Raw genomic sequence first — 19,252 nt, forward strand, 5'->3', positions numbered from 1 at the left:
GGACTGACAAGCAGGGTGCTACTCCTGATAGATCAACAAGCTGAATTGGCCAGTGTGTAAGGATATAGCAGGAAAATGCAGGCAGCCTACCCTGGGCATGGTGGCCAGGACTGGACACAATCAGCCCATCTCTTGGCCCTTGTCATCAGAGCCAGCACTGCCATAATCCTTCTGCCCACTGTTGCCATGAAAGGGGTTAAAAAGCTCCAGCTCAGAGAGCAGAAAACCTCTATGCTTAACAGATGTGGACACTTCTTGGAAGACACACCCATCTCTTCTCCCACATACTGATTTGAAAAAAATCACTGCAGACACATGAGCATGAGGGAACTGCTGCAGGTTACAGATCCAGCTCCCTGATGGAGCAAATACTACATTTCACACCTTTCATAAACAATCTAGCACTGGACTGAGTCCAAGCAGACTCTTTACACCCTCCTCTGTGCAGCAGATGCCTTGTCTTACCTTGTCAAAGAATTCATACAGCCTGACTGTTTCACAGACTCGGTGCCTTGTTTCATCCAGCTGGGTGCAGAACTCCTCCAGCTCATCTTTGTAGGTCTGCAGCTTTACCCTGTAAGAATGCACATCCACAAAGGAAAAGTCCTCCCATTGATTCATCTTCTTTAATGCTTCCTGTCCCCTTTTGCAATATTCCTGAAAACAAAAAGGAATTGCTCATGAGGATAAAGAGCTGGAATCAACAGTAAGTAGTCTTCAAGGCCATTAACAGCTAGGGCTACTAACTAGACCAGTTTTTAAGGTATAAATCACATAAGCAGGGGTGTCTTTGTTTACAGCACAATTTTGAAGCCTGATCTCTTATGATTTACACTTGTCACATAGCAGCTTGTAAAGGCCTACCCAGCAAGACAATGGCTCAATCAGGATCAGAAAAAGGCAGTGTCACAAGCACATCAAAGGAGGAACAAATAAATCCATCTTTCAACCCAGCAGTTATTTTCCCCAAGACTGGTAAATGCCATCTACTAAGTGTTGGGCTGGTGGCTTTGTCTCCAAAAGGAGAGCAGGGAGACTATGTAGTGAGAGGGAAAGACACAGGCTTTGTTGATGAACCCTCTTAGCACCATGTGTTTGGCTGAGCACATATAAGACACACATGCTACCAACTCAGATGCTGGAGAATATAATTTTCCAATCTGACAACACTTACACTGGCAACAAGATCAAACTCCTTGAACTGCTTTTGTGCTTGAAGCAGCATCTCCAAAGAATCATCCAGGTTGATAGTTTCCTTTAGCCGTTTTCTGCCAACATTCTCAATCCAACTGCTGACCTAGAAGAAAAGGGATAAGCTCTGCTTGTTAGTCACCCTGTGCTACTCACCAACGTAGGCCTTTATGTGGAAAGAGCAAGGAACTGCTCTCATTATGCTGGTCACCTCATTACTGGAAAGAATGTATGTAGACTTCTCCCCCCATTCCGGCATTTCAGTCAGAGCCTCCTGCTCAGAGTTTTTCCACTTCAGGTTACAGAGTAATTGAAAAGCTCTGCTATTGCTCACTAGCCTAAGGCATAAACAGGGCAAGTGGCTGCCTGGGCTCTGTTTTGGGTGAGCCATGGTCTAAAGCAAGCTCTGCAGCTTGCACACTGGCCTGACATTGCTATTATTGTTACCTCCAGTTGGGATCAAATCTCCTTGCTGCCAGATTTCCTACATCACTTCCCTTTTCTGACTGGCAGGACATGAACCATGTCAATGTGAATGTATTGATGGCTTCTCCCCATCTGCAATGTTTCCAGGTCCTCTGGGACTCTCAGCTACTGTTTTTCTGAAGGCAGCTCTCCACAAAGCTGAGCAGCAACTGCATGTTCCTCAGTGAAGCCCAGCTACTGCTGCAGTTATCAGCCCATATCCTCAAAGAGGGGTAGAGGACTGACTAACAAGAGTATCCTAAGAGCAAAGCAGTCATAGGAGGCCAGGCAGGATAACACAGCATCTCCATCGTCACTAGGTTTTAAAAACAGGCTGGTAAACTTGTCTGCAATGCTCCAGGCATAGATGCACCTGGGGGAAGGGACAGGCTAAGTGCTTCCTAACACCCACACATCCTGTTTTCCTATGTCACCTGAATCCATACCCCAACTCAACCCCACAGTCAAGGACAAACTCCTACTTTTGTGGGTTGTGGGAAGATTACAAGGAGCAAGCCCACTGGCAAGAGGAAGAGATAGTGGTGGGTTGTCAGTACTGCAGAGGGACACACTGCTGCTGCCTAGAGCTCCCAGGCAGGCTTAACAGCAGGAACAACTCCTGCCATCATTGGTGATCCATAAGCAAAGTAACTTGGGAGCAGTTGAATGTTACTCAATTCAAGAAAAAAATTAAATTCAGCTTAAAGCAGAAACAGGTTGCAGTGCTTGCTTTTGTGTCTTTTTAAATTTCTGTTTGCTATTAGGAACCTGTGTGTTTAACAAGAGTCTCTACCAGGTTCTTGCAACACGCTTCTTGTCCTGAGCACATCCTGCATGGCGCCCCAGTGTCTACCTGCAAATGGGAAGTCATTAAAACTCCCAGATCCACCTTGGCCTGTGAAAACACTAGGTAGGCTACAGCCTCCTTTGCAAATCCAGTTCCCACTAGAGGAGAGGAGCCCAGAATCCCAGAACAGCAATGGTGAAACTGATCCTAATCATGATTTTTAAGGACAAACAAACTTCTCATTGTTGATGAGTTACAGCACAGGAAACCATGTGACTCCATAATCTCAATGTTGAGTTCAGGCTTCGGGATCTGCAACATGGAACATCTGGGATCTGCAACACTGAAAGGACTGATCAGCTCTTGTAGGATGCTCAGACCTGAGCTGCTTTATGACTTTCTGAAGTCCTCTATCAACATGGCTACAGGTTTCAGAGGTCTTTCTGAAAGCAGTGCCTGTTTGCTTCAGTTTTCCCACAGCTGTCAAGAGTTTCAACAAGCACTAAACGAAGAGAAGTTGAAGGTCCCACTGAAGTGCAGCAGGTGGGAGGTTAAGCATGGCTCTTGGGCTAAGGACAAGAAGCTGTTCCCTTCTTGGAGCCTGTGGAGAGGGCTGCACCAAAAGGCAAACCGAGTGTGCCTGGTGCTGCACCGAGAGGGGAAGGAGTGTGCCTGGACTTATCAGATATCAGGGACCTGAGAACAGCACAGGAATCTAAACAACAGACTACACAACTGGGATGGGCAGCCACTGTGGGGCAGGGATATTCTGCAACAGGATGTCAGCAAACCCTGCAGGAGCTACAGCCCAAAGGGGACATGTGGACTTATCAGCTTGTTAACATCGCTCTGCTGCTTCTCAAGGTGAAGTACGAAGAATGCCTCATCAACCCTCGCTGAGAGGGTCAAAAAAGACACCCAACCTCCAAGTGTACAGCTTATCTACGAGCCACTCCACAGATGTTTATGGGGTTTGACTAATCCACACCTAGAGAGAAGCCAAGGGACTTTCACTTGGCATCAAGAGATACCAGGCAAATAAGTGGCTTGATTCTCAGTACTGCTGAAACTCTATCTCAGATTCTTATGTTCAGTTGTTCTTTTTAAGCACCAATCATCACTGTACACCTTCACACAACAGATTAACAGGCCCAGTACCTGCTGTGGAACACAGTCAGAGGGCAGCAGCCACTGGAACTAACAGGCAGGCCTTACCTCCTTAAAACACTCTTCCACTTTCTCGAACTCCATCACCAGCTCCAGCTCCTGGATGCGCTTGTTTGACAGCATCACCAGGCGGTGAACGCCCTCATCAACTTGATTATAAAGCACGCTGGCAGCGTCGAGTGCATCTCTGCAAGGGGACACAGGTCTGGTCAGGGGTTTTGCATTAGGTCCTTCCCCCAGCACTTCATGCAAACACAACCTGGCCAACAACAGCACTCCAGTCATCCTCCCCGTGGGACCCACAAAGGCCATCTCCATATGGAGAACAGAAGAGAATATTGCTGCTCCTTGCACATTACCATGATTCACCACTCTGACCCCAGTGCAGATAACCTGGCAGGAAGGACAAGAGCATGTCGTCCCAGCCAGGCTCCTTGCAAGATTTACCATATTTCTCACACTTTCAGCTTTTCATAAATGTAGATCGCTCCATCAATGAATTTTCACAAAACACAGGGTCAAGCAGTTTCAGCGTCTAAAACCACCACTTGAATTTAATTAAGTAAATAAGCCACCACTAGTAAGCAAATCTCTCTTGAGTGACAACAACAATATTAAGTGCCTGATGCCCCACTTACCCTCAGGATTTCCACCAGCCAAACAAATATGCAAAATGTACAACAGCTCAGTGCCAAGAGAAATCAGATTTTACAGTGTTGTGCTGAAGAGATTCATAGACTGAGCTCCCTACCTCCCACAGGCAGCCGTGCTGACCAAAGCCCAGCAGGCAACACCAGGAGGCACTCTCCCTGCCAGCCTGCCCACAGCACATGGGGGGGCATGGAGGGGGTCAGGATACAGCCCAGTGCCCTCAGATGCTGCAACCACAGTCTTTGTAAGATGATTAGTATTAGCAAACTCCTTTTACATGTGGGCAACACCTCTCCAGCACAGGCTTGGGTGAATCACAGATGGGATCCAGGAGACAGAAGAGCATTCAAGCTTATTCTTCTTGTATTTCTTTTGCTTCTAGGTTTCCCCTCCTACAATTATGGGCTCAAGAGACAGCTACAAGAAACACTACAGCCTCCTTCAACTGTGCTCTACACTAGCATGTTCAGCTGCCTTTACTCACCCTAAACCAATTTTCATTTCGTCATCTTACAACCTCCTGACTTATTAGTGTGTGTTTTTTTTTATCATATTATTAAAATTATCTAAAGCACTTGCAAAATAGCTAATACATAGCTAATATTGCTAATGGAATAGAATTCAAAACAATTCAGATACATGTTTATTTCTGTCTGGGTTTACAGGCAATCTTGAACCTATGAAATGCAACTGAATGTGAGTGTTTAGTAGCAGCCATCCTGTAGTTTTAATTGACACGAGGTAGCGCCATAGGTCTGGACAAGCAGCTCTGCATAGCAGAAATCCACACTATTTTTCCATTCAGGATTCTACCCAGTGTGCAACAGCCAACTCCTCAAACCTCAGGCTCTTAGATACTTTTGTTTTTCCTCTTAGAAATGTCATTAGACTGAATGAATTTCTCCAAAGTGCAGCCAAAAATACTCGAATAGTTTCTGGACTAAGATCAGTGCTACTGCAGTACAGAGCAGACAGGTTCTCTGCAGAGAATCTGCAGGCTTCAATGGAAAGATCCAAGCTGTAGTGCTGCTCTGGCGTTTCCCAAAACTGCCATAAACAAACAGTGATGATATGAGCCTTCTGTTTTGTAATCCTTTCCTATGGACAGACCCAGATCCAACCCAGGAGACTCCCAGCAGCAGTCATAATCATTGTCCAAGCTGAGCTCTGCAAAGTGTTTACAGAGCAGGCTGTGGAGGCCAGTTCCCGTCAGCAGCAGTGACACAGCTGGGACAGCTAATGAGAAACAGTTTGGACGATGGCTGCAAGTTAAATTTGGCAACACCATTAATGCTGCTCGGTTTTGTGCAGCAGAGCGTATCTGTCAAGTCCCATTTTCTGAGTAAGTCTCCAGCATACTGATGGCCAGACAGGCAGACACCCTTTGGCCTTACTCCCACAGGGCTGAATTCCCTGCTGGCATGAATGCTCTCATCCAGTCAGGAAATGGATACAGCAAACACTCTTCCTCCCGCTGGCACAGACAATCAAGCACCTATGACTTTAGGCATTCCAGGCTGCTCTATGCAAACATTTTCAATTACCCCCCCATGAGGCAAAATATTTTTCGAACCTTTCCCTGAGCTTCCATGGAAATCACTGTGGTGTTGATGCTACTTCTTTGATGGCACTCATCAGCAAGCCAGACTGACCTGCTAGACCTTTCTGTAATAGAGTCCTTGTGTCCACCCAAGCCAGTGACAAAGCGAGCATCCGTGGCTTCAGCACTTAACATGCTATTGTCAGATGGCAACCTGATGACACAGGGACCTGAGACAAAGGTTCCAGCTCTAGCATTGCCTGATCCAGCACAGAGTATGATCTGATTAGGGGACGGGAGCCAGGGAGTCCCACTCTGCCCCTTTCCATACCTGACAGAGGAAACAACCCCCACATTGTCCTAAGTCCGAGTAGTTTTCCTGACACAAGTCAGCAGTGACTTGGGCTGCAAGGCCTAACAAATACTACAGATTCTAGCAGAGCAGACTGCACATTTCCCAAAGGCACAAAACACAGGCCTCCCTGAAGACAACACTGCAACTATGGGAGGGAAAAATCACCTTCAAGGTAGAGGGATAGGAAGTGGTTATAAAAAAAGGTTAAAAACCCCCACATTTCAAGGTTTTTTTAAAACAGAAATAGTTGTACCATAAAGTCACTGTGTAAAGAGACTAATTCACTGAGCCATTGTGGAAAAGACCAGTCTCTTGGAGACCACTTGAGACCAGTGCTGGCCTTATGGACAGCAAATCCCTCCAGGGGAAGTTAGGTTCAAAACTGCAGCAATAAAGTACTCCTGCTGGCCCACCAACCACAGTCCAAGGAACCCACTGCAGGAAAAATTAACTCTTATCAGCAATTTGGATTGTTTGGGGTTATATAAGCCAAAATCCCTTACTCTTGTCATTTAAAGGACTTTTTTTCCTCTGTGAATGTTTGCAGCAGGCTATTGATGCTCTTATCAGCCACAATTCAACACTCTAAGGCTGCCCCTTTTCATGGTCCTGCCAATGGTTTCCTGAGCAACTGCAAACAACATGCACAGAAAAAAATGTTTCCAAACAGCTCCTCTGGGCTCAGAGTCCCCAAACAACTTCAGGTGTGGCCTTACACCATTCCTGCTCCTCTGTGGGTTCCTCCAGCATCCCAGCACCTCAGCTCTTTGTCTCAAGGACCAGCCAAGCTGTTTTCACACATTCTGCCTCGCTTGGCAGGCATTCATTAAACCCTCAATGTCTAGTTGTTGGTCTTCTGTTGCATCTCCAAGGTAACTCCATTCAGATGTTGTCAGCCCCTGACAGTTCACTTTTACCAGCTGGACAGGCTCTCTGACTAACATCCATCTTTTACTCTCCTACAGAGGAAAATACAAGCCTTTCCATGCTGTAGTATAAAGCAGGTAGGCAAACTGAGCCCAACAAAGAAATCACTCACAGTCCATGGGAAAGTTTGTTTTTCTGATTCACTTGGGCACTTCAGTGCTCACAGGGAGGATCCACTGGGCATTAAGCCTGTGTGACAAAACCTCTGTACATCTGTTTATCTGTTTACACACACACACCCCCATTTGCTGATCTAGATCTTAAAAACTTCCTAAATGATTTCCAGAACACTGGTCAACTCCACAATATCCTGAAACAGGGAGTTTTATGGGGAAAATGATATTTCACACAAATATCTATTTCTTTTCCAGCTTCAGACTCAGAAGTTTTTAATTCCTGTCCTTCAGTACTTTCACAGCAGCTTGGAGTAAACAAACCAAATACTGAAAATTTGGTTGAAGAAAAAAGTTACTTCCATCCTGGCACACAAAGAAAACACCTGGCTGTTAAGGACTTTAAAGATATTTTAATAGTGGCCTGTGCAACTCTGAGCACAAAAGGCAGAGCTGTTTCAAGTCAGTGGAAAGTCTCCTCTCAGCTCAGATTTGTGTGGATGCAATGCAATTTCCCTGCACATGGGAGTGTGGTATTACGAGTCTTTCACTACATTCTTCCATGGTCAAATCATCAAAAGCAATTTTGCAATATGCAGAGTCAATATAATTTATAGCAAAAAGGAGTAGCTTGATGTCAGTTTATGTTTCCCCAAATCCTGTTTTCATTGGGCAATTATCATTTCAGTGGAAAAGGTTCCAAACGTCTTCAGCTTTCTGGAGAAGTGCCAAGCTGTTGTATAATGGTAGGATAATTTTAAACCTATAATTTAGAAAGACCATTTCTGTCTGAATCCATTCTTCAACAAAAGCCAGCCTTGGAGAGTTACACTTTAGTTTTCAAAGCAAAATACCTGTTTTGTTTTTAAAAAATAGATGGCCACAGAAGAAGCATCCAGCAGAGTCACAAAAGCAGGTGCTGCCTGCACCATGCCTGCCAGTGTCAGTGAGATGCAAACAGGAGAGCACAGGGAAGGGAGCAGCAGAACCATCACTACTCTGCACCTTCCTGCCTGCCCCTTCAAGAACTGCTTTGACAATCACCAAGAACAGCAGACCTAACAAAAGGGCTGAAATCAAGATTTCATCCTCTGACCAGCCTTGGCAATTTTAAAATGGCAAAAATTCATGGATGGAAGGAAATACTACATGTTGGTAGTGTATTAGGTGGGGTTTGGGCAAGTATAGGGCAGCTAACTTGTTCTGGGAAAATCAGATATCCTTAATTGATTTGTTGTGTAATTTAGAAGAAATACAGTTGGATGTTACAACATTAGCCTCATCTAGTCTTCCACTCTCTTGGTGCTGAACTTCCCTTGTTCCCTTGTGGATGTCCATACAGGTTTTAGCATAAAATGAAGAGGATCTAGAAATTAGGAGGTTTTTAAAGGATGAATTAGCCCAAGGACATCATCCAGATCATGTGTGCTGATACCTTGGCTACAAATCACTTAAAACATCCTGAGCAATGCTTCTGGAAGAAATCCTTCCAGATCTACAAGGACAATGCTGTGTGCCTGAGGGATGTTTTGCAGGATGAGAAATGTCATTCTTGGTCATTACTGCATTTTGCTAGTAACGTACATAAGGACCATATTTATAATGATCCCATAAAAGGAGGTCAACCTCCAATGCACAGTCCTGCTCTCTGAGCTGAGAGCTTCACATGCAGCTGAGGTTAAAATTCAAACTAGCCATGGTGAAGCTAAAGCAGACATGGCTAAATAAATATAACTAATTATTCTCTACAGCACACAAATAGCCATGGTGGTTTCAATTCTCTGACTGAAGTATCTGAGGAACTGGGTACATTTTTTAGAACCCTGAAGTGTCCTTACAAAGACACAGAGGTCAAACACCAAATCTGTGGTTGCACGTGGGATGCCTGCTCCCACTGAGGATGAGACCAGTGGATCTAGCTGAGACCACAGACCTGGCTGCATCTCTCCTTACTAGGTTACCTGACCTGGGAGCCATCAATTAAAAACCATCCAATTAATACAAGACACTGGAGACCACAACTGCGAAAAGAATTCTCTTCTGGAGCACAGTTCATTTAAATGTGCTTTTACCAGAAATCCCTTTAATAGCCAAGGGATCAATGCACACAGTTAAACAAGTGTCCCAGCACAGTCCCAAGATGTGACCTTTGTTTCCTTCTTCTGCCTGGCTTGCATTCAGTTACAATAAAACTGTGTTCAGACTCTGGTTGATTTAAAATCCCAGTAAGATCCATAAAACTGACTGGGGAAAAAAAAACCGTTATAATAAATCCCAAACCAACAAGTAGCTTACTTATGGGGAAAGTTCCCAGTGCAGTGGAGCCTTGGATAGGACTTGGAAACACCATTCTGGGAACACTGAGCCTCAAGATGTGGTTTTCTACCAGCTGTAAACAATTTCTACCTCCAAACCTTGTCTAATGTACATTAACCTGCCTGTGTTTATACTTTATATCCTGGTCAAATGCACCAGTCTAAGAGCTGTGTTCCTGAAGCTGAGACCACCAGGCTTTCAAGATGTCCTGCTGAAATACATACACACAGTCATTTAAAGCCATATCCCTATTTCACTGATATGTCCTTTTGCCCACTTTTGCCCACTTCCAGGGCTATGATCCATATAATAGTAGGAACTGTGCTATTAACCAGCCCAGCAACAGAAGTATCTATCCCAACACAGTTATATAAAAAATAGTGCTTGTGGGATAGCCTGGGCTAAGGCAGGAATGTCAGGCAGTTCAGCTAACATCCTATAATGGAAACTTTTTGCGTTTTTTTTTCCATAATATTTTTTAACAGATAAAACACAGTGTGTCATTAATTACCTAATGCCCTGTTGGCATGACAAGCATTGCAAACAAAAACAAGCAAAACTGGAGTCTTCTGGGTAAATTCTCACCGAATCCAAGAAGATTTAGGACATAAGACAGCAGAAAATGGAAAACAGAAAGGGAGCTGAGGGGAAACATCTATAAAAAGCCCAAGAGGACAATGAAAACTTACCTAGACAGAACTCTGCAATGTTTTAGCTCTCTGCAAATGCCACAATTGACGTCTCACAGCACTTCATACACTCAGAATGACAACAGCCCAGCTCCACTCTCCTTTATGTGCGGAGCAGTGAGATTTGTTTAATGTGAGCGTAAGTGCTTTTTACCAGGCTAAAACCACCACGCCAACAGAGGGAACAGGTTAGACTGTAACCAAAATGAATACCAAGTAGCACAGTGTGTGTTTGGGTAGAAATGTCACCCTGCGCTCCTCCCTCCACCTGACACAAACAAATAAGGCCAGGGAAGAGCACTGCCACCCATGCTCGGCCAAAGGCTCAGTGCTCGTCAGCACCTTGTGTCACCAGCAACAGCGCAGAGGCTTTGGTCTCGTGGCAGCCTTTGAGGTCAGAATTTAAGCGCACTTTTTCATCTGGCTTCAAAGGTACACTGAGTATACATCTTGTCCTGAGGTTTTAGGATGGGGTCCACAAGAGGAACATGGAAAGGACCCTGCAATGAAAGGGGCCTCTCGCAGGATCACGTTAGGAAGGCACACTGCGGCAAGTGGCAGTGTGAGAGGCTCCCAAAGCTCCCAGAGAGGAATGAAGACGAGCAGGCACTAGTTCAACTGCCATCAGTGAGAGGGACACAAGCATTACCATCTTCTGCAGCATGCACAAACACACAGAGCAACAGCAGACACACATCTCTAAAGCAGAAAAGGAATGGCAGAAGACAGTAATGCCTCCAGGAAGGATTTCCCAGTGCAAGTTGCCTGGCTGTGACCACCAGCCTATGCAGCAGCTGTCCGTTTGACATGCACATGCTGGTCCTTACAAACCAAGAAGCCCACCATCTCAGTCTGCCCAAAATGGGACTTACACAGCAGACACCTATCCCCCCACTACCCTTGCTCCCAACTTGTTCCACATTTTGGATGATCAGCTTAGTCCCTCTGACTCTGACCCAAGCTTCAGACAGTGCTGTGCAGTCCCTCAGCAGGGGCAGAGAGCCTGTACATTACCCAGGTTTACTTCCACTGCAGGGAGCTCACACAACCCTTTGCAGAGTGGCACATGCAGGCCTTGTAACATCCCAGGAGATGCTACTAGCAAAAGCCCTGCTGAAGATCCATAAACAAGAGGTCTGCAGCACCACACAGCTACACCCCACTTCACTGTTAACTAGCCACAGCTTCAAGTAGACCCACAGTCTCAGCAGTGTGTGTGGAAGCCAGAACATGAACTATGGAGGCTTTCAGCTGTAAGATCACCCTCTCTGTCACTGTAATTGAGTCAGGTCCAGCACTAGGAACCTGGCAGCTGCTGCTCAGGAAGTCTGCTCTGCACTGTCCATTCCCTCTGCTCAGCTCAGGTCCCCACCCAGGGCTTCCAACTAGATCACCAAGCCACAGTAAAAATAGCCAGCTCACAAAACCAGCTCTTGGCTCTAGCCACTCCACCCTGAAAATACAGAGACTAACTATACTGCCTTCTGCAAACAAAGGAGAATTCACTCCTCCATCTATTTATAATCTGCTTATTCACAGCTTGTAAGCACAGATTCTTTTCAGATGAAGAGCTTGGGGGAAGAGATTAAGCTTTTTCTTGTTCCCTGGTGCACAGAGCCAAACACTCAACATGATCATTCCTTCACCATCTGAGGTTTTGCTCCTTTCAGCTCTCACCTCTAGCCTTGGGACTATCTTGCCCATCACCATGCAGAGCATGACACAATCCCACTCCCGTGCCACGGTGAGAACACCGTGGTAGAGCCAGGCAGGTGCATTCTGGCTGAACTAGTATAAACCATCTATATATTCATATAAAATGGTTATACCTTCTTTACTCTACTTGTGACTCATAGCACACCTGCAGGACGAAAGGCATTCACTGGGCACTTGTCTAGGCACACGTTTCCAGCTCTTGGCTATGCTGGAAGAGTAGCAATAATGAGAACAACAGTGAAAAACACCTGGCTAAAGACCAGGATAAAAGTATCCTGGCCTTGCTGCCCAGCCCCACATCACAGCCTCACTTCAGCAAGAGCTCCCACTGCTGCTGCCTGGCTTCTGGCAGTTTCTCTGACACTGCCATCATAAACTGTAACTTTTTGACATCCACTACAGAAGCAGCAATACATTAGTCCACTTTTCACAGCTGGCTCAGAGAGTTGCCTGCAAGCTACAGGTTAGCTGATCACTACACTAGATAGACAGAAGCCAAAGCTACACCTGCTAACCAACTCTATGTACCTTATTAAAACAACTCTGCTTATTAAAAACTTCCTCTTTGAAAGTGCAAAAATAAGTATTAGCAGCATTGAAGTGATGGAAGTCTCTGTGTCATGTGGCCACACTTACCAAGAGGAACTTCAGCTAGGCTTACAGCTCTGCATTTCAATCCCCAGAAAGACTGGGACAGCAAAACCTCAAAGGGTTCAGCTAACAGACCTGGAGAAGCACTAAGTGCAGTGGATGGTGTGAAGGCAAATGTGCTGGCTTTAAATCCACCAACAGTGAGCAAGTGGCAATGCCACCTCCAGCAGTCCCCTGGCACCTCTGGGTGGCCAGCCCTACCACTACAGCACTTAAAGAGGTGCCACAAAGATACACTGGCTCATGAGTGCCACACCCACACCAACTCCAGGCCAAATTCAGCCTGGTCTTGCTGGAGGTGGGAGATCTCAGAGGGATCAGCTGAGCACACCACAACCCCTAATCCAACTCCCTGCAATGAGCTGCCTGCAGGATGTATATTCTGGTAACTGAGCTCCTCCTTCCTAAGCTGGGAAAAGGCAGAGTTCCAGACAGCCTGCTTGCAGAAGACTGTCTCTCCTTTTGTGGATAAGCAGCTGGATGGGCAAGGCTATCTTTTGCAGTGGTACTTGGTGGAGAAAGGACTATGAAGACTCCTGGTCAGCTCACAATGGGAGCAGTTACTGGTCAAAGTCACTGCTGTGGTGCTACAGCATCTCAGGATGAGACCATTCATGAAAGACTCCCAAAAGCTCTTAAATCATCTGTTGGAGAAACAAATGGATGGAGCACAACACATCCCTCCTGCATGCCCACATCTCTGATGGAATGAGTTCAACTTTTGCAGGAAAGAACCTGTGGTACTGGCTTAGCAAAGCCTCACAAATCCTAGGTCAGACCTGAGCAGCAATGAGATCCCACTGCACTGCACCACAAAACACTCCAAAGGGCATCTGTGCTCTCCAAGAGGGCAGAGCGAGCAGAGAAAGTTCCACAACCAATCCCATGAGAAGAGTTTCATTACTAAAGAAAAACTAAAACAATTCTTGTTTGCCGTGTGCTCTTGAAAAGTATTTGGCAGATAACATCTGACTGCACCAAGTACATGCCTGCTTCCTTGCCTGTTTTAACTTATTATCTCCAACCTGTGGTCAGGCATTTTCAGAAGGATTCATCCATCTCTATTCTTACCAGCTCCTGGTGCTCTTTTTCCACATGAAACCATAAAATTGTAAGAAAGAAATCTGTGACAGCTAGAAAAATATATTGCCTGAAAAAACCCAAGTCAATCCCTTGCCTGGTTAATCCCAAGGTGAAGGTGCAGATGGGTTTGTTAAGAAAGAAATCTGTGACAGCTAGAAAAATATATTGCCTGAAAAAACCAAGTCAATCCCTTGCCTGGTTAAGCCCAAGGTGAAGGTGCAGATGGGCTTGTCATCTCTGTTCTTAAAAAAAAAATAAAAAGAAAAAATCACAATTTTAACTTTAGTTCTCCACTTGTAGTTGGCATATTTTAATGAAGTGCAGCCAAAAGTCCAGAAAACTGCTCTTTAAACTGTCTTCTCTATATGTATGTATGAATATGTAATTCATGCACATTCAGACAGTCACCTGTTCACAACTGGCTTCAATTTATGACTAAGAAGTTCTGGCAGTCATGACTTTATTTTATCAGACTTCTGTGCCACACGAGACAATAAAAACTACAACAATGGGACACGTGATAGACAAAAGAGCCAAAGGTGACTTAGAAGAGTAAAGACATTTGACTTGCTTTTGTAAATAATTTATTTCAAGTATTGGGAGAATGGGTGTGGAATTAGGCTGCTAAGCATTGATCAAGATTTCACAATTCAAAGTTCAGAGCAGCAGTACCACAAGCCCTGCTGAGTGCACACACAAAGGCAGTTCTGTTCCGTTTTCACACATCACCAGTTGGAAATCAAATACTGGACCTACATACATCAATAGCCACTCCATGCTAGCTTAGTTGGCCAATTGCAATATTTTGTCTCTAGCCTGCTTTGATCATATCTATTAAAGAAGCCTTTGAAAATCATAATCTTTACAGTATTAGCAGTGCTTAGAACCTTTAATATCTGCACATCAGATAGGAAAGAAGGAACAAGAGCAAAGCCATGGAGGACTGAAAACCAACAGTGCCTTATACAGAGTTCTCTAGCCAAGTGATAGAGCTTTTTTCCCCATTTGAACAGATCTTGAAACAAAGAAGAGTGGACTTCTTTAGTTCTCTGCCTCAAGTTAGATGAAAATTAAAATACTGCATGGATTTTAGTTTCTGCAACTACTCCACAAGCTAGAAAAGAAAAACTTTCTCCTGCTATATTCAGTTACGCTCCTTAAGCTGGAGAGAGCCACATATACTTGAGCCATGGCATAGTCTCCTTTCACAGTGGCAGACAATGAATATAACCTGAATTAAGCAGAGAATACACTACACAGCTTCAGCATGCACTCAAACACCGTACAATCAAAGAATTCTGGGTGTATCCCCCACCCCTGCCCTTGCTTAAGTAATCAAAGCAGCAAATTATCCTCAGGGGCTGTGTCAGATCAGGTTTCAAAGTTGATCATTTCCCTGCACAAAAACATAGGCTTAGCTTAAAACCAAAACAAAACATAAAACTCATGAACATTTTCCCATTCTCCTACGACTCTAAAGTTGCTGTGTTACTTAAAATAAAATAAATAATAATAAAAAAACCCTAAACAAAACAAAGCACAAAACCCCACATTATTGTGCTTCTCATGTCATGTGAGAATGAAAAGATTATACTGTAGCAATTCAATCCAAAATTGCATCAAGATTACTTCACCAGCTCAGCAAGAGAACTGTGTCTGCATAGTCTGCCAGAGCTCCTGACAGGAGCCACAGCAAGTAGGGAACAGAAACAGTTACACAGCCTGCCCTCATGCTCCTCTCTCTCCACCAAATGTTGATCCTCCTCTCCCAGTGACAGACAGCAACTTGCACTGTCATCCACATGCTGAATTTAAAAAGAGAAATGTTCTTTTCACAGCGTTTGGTCGAGATACTCCACAACTACTTTGTTATCTTCTCTTGATTCCCTCCCTACAAACCTCCCAGCTTGTGATGGCAACACGGGGTTGAACCAGAGCAAGGCTGTGGGTGCACGGAGCTATTCCACACCATCCTGCCACCCCCTGTGCCCTCACCTGCACCCACATGCCAGCGCTTATCTCACACTGGGCTGCAAGCTCCTGGCTGCAAAGGCTGCCTTTCTACCTTGCTGTTTGCACAGTACATAGCACAGAGGCCTTCTCATGCTGATAGGCTTCAGGTGTTTTAACAGCACAAACACAAGTTGTGCAATGCCCTGGGGATGTCAAACAGCTGGGCTCTCTCAGTCCCTGCTTCTCATACCGACCCCGCAAACGGGCAGTGAGTATTTGTTTGTGCAAACTGTGCCAATGTGCCAGGAGATCAGAGCCTGCCTCAGCCAGCAAGCATTCCTCCCAGCTAAGGTCCTTGGAAATCCCCTTGCACAAGGAGTGCCTTAGGGAATCACACAGCGATAATGGCCTGCACCAAACATTCATCACTGCTATCATCAATTAAGGTTTGTGTTTTACAGGTACCCAAAATATCCAGTTCTCTCTCCACTACAGAAGATAAGTCTGATTTGGCTTGAAAAAGGAAGCTGAACCATGTAAGTAAATCCACCTGGACTAGTTTTTGGACTGGGGAAGTAGCAATCAAGATAAAATTCATTACATTTTTCACCTTTACTGTTTTTAACATAATTCCTTGGTACACAAAGCTGTTCTCCAGCCTGCACAAACTACAGGGCACCTCAGGGAGACTCCCAGCACCTGCTTTTTGCTCACCCCCATCTCCTCTTCTCCCACTCTGGGGGCTCACCTGTAGTCTTGGGTAAGGGTAACAGAGGACTCCTCCTTCCCCAGTCTGGCAAGGAGCGCTCCACCCTCCTGCTGCACCTTGACCAAACTTGCATCTTCAAGAACATTCTTCATCAACTGCCTTGAATTCTTCAGCAACACAGCTGCATCCTGGAGGGATCACAAGAGTGAGGTGAGCAGTTATTGCAACCTACAGGCAATGAGGAAACAGGTAAAAACCAGAACCTAAACCAAAACACACCAAAACCACATCTCACCTGGGCTCACTCTAGGAAAAGGGGAGATTGGTTCCCATAGCTGTTTCTCTCCAGCCTGATAAGTCTAAAGTAATAAACAGTGCTCCTTATGCTCCTGATACATTCCCCACCAGGCTAAAATTGTAACCCAATTCCCATCATTGTTTTTCCATTCATTTATAGAAAAAATAAGCTTTCCAGCCTCGCTTCCCATGCATACTTAGCTCCTACTGTTTTGGGAGCCTGGACCTGCATGGCTCCAAGCCTTGGGACAAGATGCACATGAAGGGTTTGTGGATTTACAGATGTATGCAGGAAGGCCACTACCATATCCTCCATCATTTACTATTGGCACCCTCAGTGCAGAGCTGGCAGCAATTCCCTACCATGTCAGGGATACAGCAGCTTCTCAAGAAGAGAAATAGAAAGTTTGTGACCACATAGGCTTGGTCTTTGTCCCTTCCCCTTCTTGCCCACTTCCAAACTTGTTACTGGAGGCATCAAAGCTGGAACCACAGCACAGCACTAAGCTGTCACCTAATTTTATTCTAGGCCATTCAAGCCAACCTGATGTGGCATAGCCCAAGGCAGCTGTGTACCTGGAACACTGAAGTTTGTACCAGCTACAGAGCTCTGGAGCTGCTGAGAATGCATCTCAATGCTGGAGCAAGGATTCGTCAGCAAAATGCCCAGCTGGAAACATTTGGGTGACTCTGAGGAATCAGACAATCAGCTTCCAAACCCACTGAAGCCTCTACCACTTCATTTGGATTAGTTTCTACTAGTACTGGGAAACCAGGCTACTACAGCTTGCAAATTCAAAGCTACAGCTTTTATGCAGCTATCCAGCCTCATACTCCCTTCTGTCTCAGGTCCACCTCTGATCCGAGGTGAGTGACATGCTTACCTCAGCCTTTCCTGGTAATTTTGTGGATTCCACTTTATTAATAGCTCCCTGAAGGAATGCACAAACACCCTGGCATTGTTGTAGCAAGTATTCCAGCTTCTACAAGAAGAAAGACCAAGGCAGAGATTATTGTCTCATGGCTGACAGGAAAGGTCTTCTGAGCTTGCAGATGCTTCAGAGCACAAAAATCAAAAGAAGATCAAACACATTAATCCAAGGGTTCAATTATATCATTCAGTGAGACTGAATGATCAGCAAAGAGAAGCCCACAAGAAACTTCAGCTGCATTGCACCAGACCAAGGCCTCTATGTAGACCTTAGAAACCTGAATACTCATGGCTTGCATGGATCATGCTTTACAGAAAAAAAAAAAAAAAAAACCCAAACCAGTCCACTTATGTCTCACATTCTTCTATTAGCATTTCTTGTAAATTTCTTTCCATGAAGATGAATCACACTGCATGAATTTCAGAGAAACAAAACTTAAAACAAGTACTTGGAATTTTTCTACTCTAAATAATTTCTCCTCATATTAAAAGTAGTGTAAATTAAAGATTAGGAAACTGGAAAGCTTCTAAAATTAAGCACCTTAACCTATGGACAAATTTGAAATCCTTCCGCTCTTCAGGGTAGGGGGGAAGCAGGGAGAAAAACAAACAAAAAAAGTCCAAACATTTCATAAGGGTTCACAAGGCACTGTTTTTTAGAAAAGTGAATGATATAAGGCCTGCATACTGCCAGATGCCACCCTCTAGCCATTAAAATCAAGAGAAGGGAGAAACAGTTATTCCAAAATAACTGTGTTTGAAACAAAACAAAAAAGCAGCTGTTTGAATCTTTAGTGAATTGAACTCCCTCCTCCCCTGGAGTGCTGGAACACCGCCAGCAGTGACAGATTAGCAGGCAGGATGCAGGTGAGATCATTGAGACAGGAAATAAATGCTGTTTGCCACATAGCTGCAGAGCTAAAGGAGCTGAGCACACGGGTCATTATCACACGCAGTATAAACAGGCATTCCACACAGAATGATTCCCATGCTAACTCCCTTTGGTAATGTTTTAATACTAAGACAAGAACAGCCTGATATTATGGTCCTTACTTCAAGAATTACCCTTCTGCACACACAGAGCACCTCAGCTCTCAAGGTATTCTCAACTCTGTCCATTAAACTAATCCATAACTTTTTGCAAAGTTTCTCTGCTTTGTCACTGCCAAATAAACTTCAATTTCTCCAAGTCAATCCTGGGCACCAAGATTAGGTCTGTGTACCTCTACTGCATCAGCACAGGCTCATACAAGTACTTTTAGATGTAAGCTGGAAAAAATAAGTTAACATCTGGCACATGCCAAGCCTATCTTCTGAAGCCTGCCACCAGCACCAGAGTGGTGTTATCAGTGACATCTTAATCTGCTTCAAGTGTTGCACTGTGCCATACAGCATGGCACTCTGGGTAGCAAGGTCAGAGCCAAAAGACCACTGGATCTTCTGGAAGCTGAGTTGACAATTCTGTCAACCACCAGAGTCAGCAAACTCAACGTGAAGACAGCCAGCTTGTGTGCAGATTTACAGAGATTTAATCCTGTCTAGTCTTGGTGTGCCAAATAACTCAACAGAGCTTTTAAAGATTCAACAAGCACATGGCTGACAGCACTCAGGCTCCCTCCACAGCACAAGTGCACACAGAGCTGGGTGTTGGTACCATGGATTCTGCCTCTGCAGGCTTCTGGCAGTCTGCACATACCCTGCTGCTTGCAAG

The 19,252-nt window shown here is 44.9% G+C and overlaps 1 protein-coding gene across 5 annotated transcripts in view; it reads right to left on the minus strand.

The window, feature by feature from the left end:
* PLEKHG4 (pleckstrin homology and RhoGEF domain containing G4) overlaps positions 1-19,252 on the minus strand; it is an 85,453-nt gene that overhangs the window by 26,375 nt on the left and 39,826 nt on the right. For all 5 annotated transcript variants that reach the window (XR_005954407.1, XM_041458583.1, XM_041458582.1 and 2 more), the window contains exons 9-13: positions 17,495-17,593; positions 16,353-16,501; positions 3,659-3,797; positions 1,175-1,297; positions 466-657 (exon numbers count right to left, since the gene is read on the minus strand). Coding sequence is in view for 4 of the 5 variants with exons in the window: in XM_041458583.1 (XP_041314517.1) it covers positions 466-657; positions 1,175-1,297; positions 3,659-3,797; positions 16,353-16,501; positions 17,495-17,593 (702 nt within the window). In the remaining variant the exon portion in view is untranslated. The remainder of the gene's footprint in view (positions 1-465; positions 658-1,174; positions 1,298-3,658; positions 3,798-16,352; positions 16,502-17,494; positions 17,594-19,252) is intronic.

This window comes from Pyrgilauda ruficollis, unplaced genomic scaffold (genome assembly GCF_017590135.1).
Source record: "Pyrgilauda ruficollis isolate IOZ18807 unplaced genomic scaffold, ASM1759013v1 scaffold13, whole genome shotgun sequence".
Classification (NCBI taxonomy): Eukaryota; Metazoa; Chordata; class Aves; order Passeriformes; family Passeridae; genus Pyrgilauda; species Pyrgilauda ruficollis.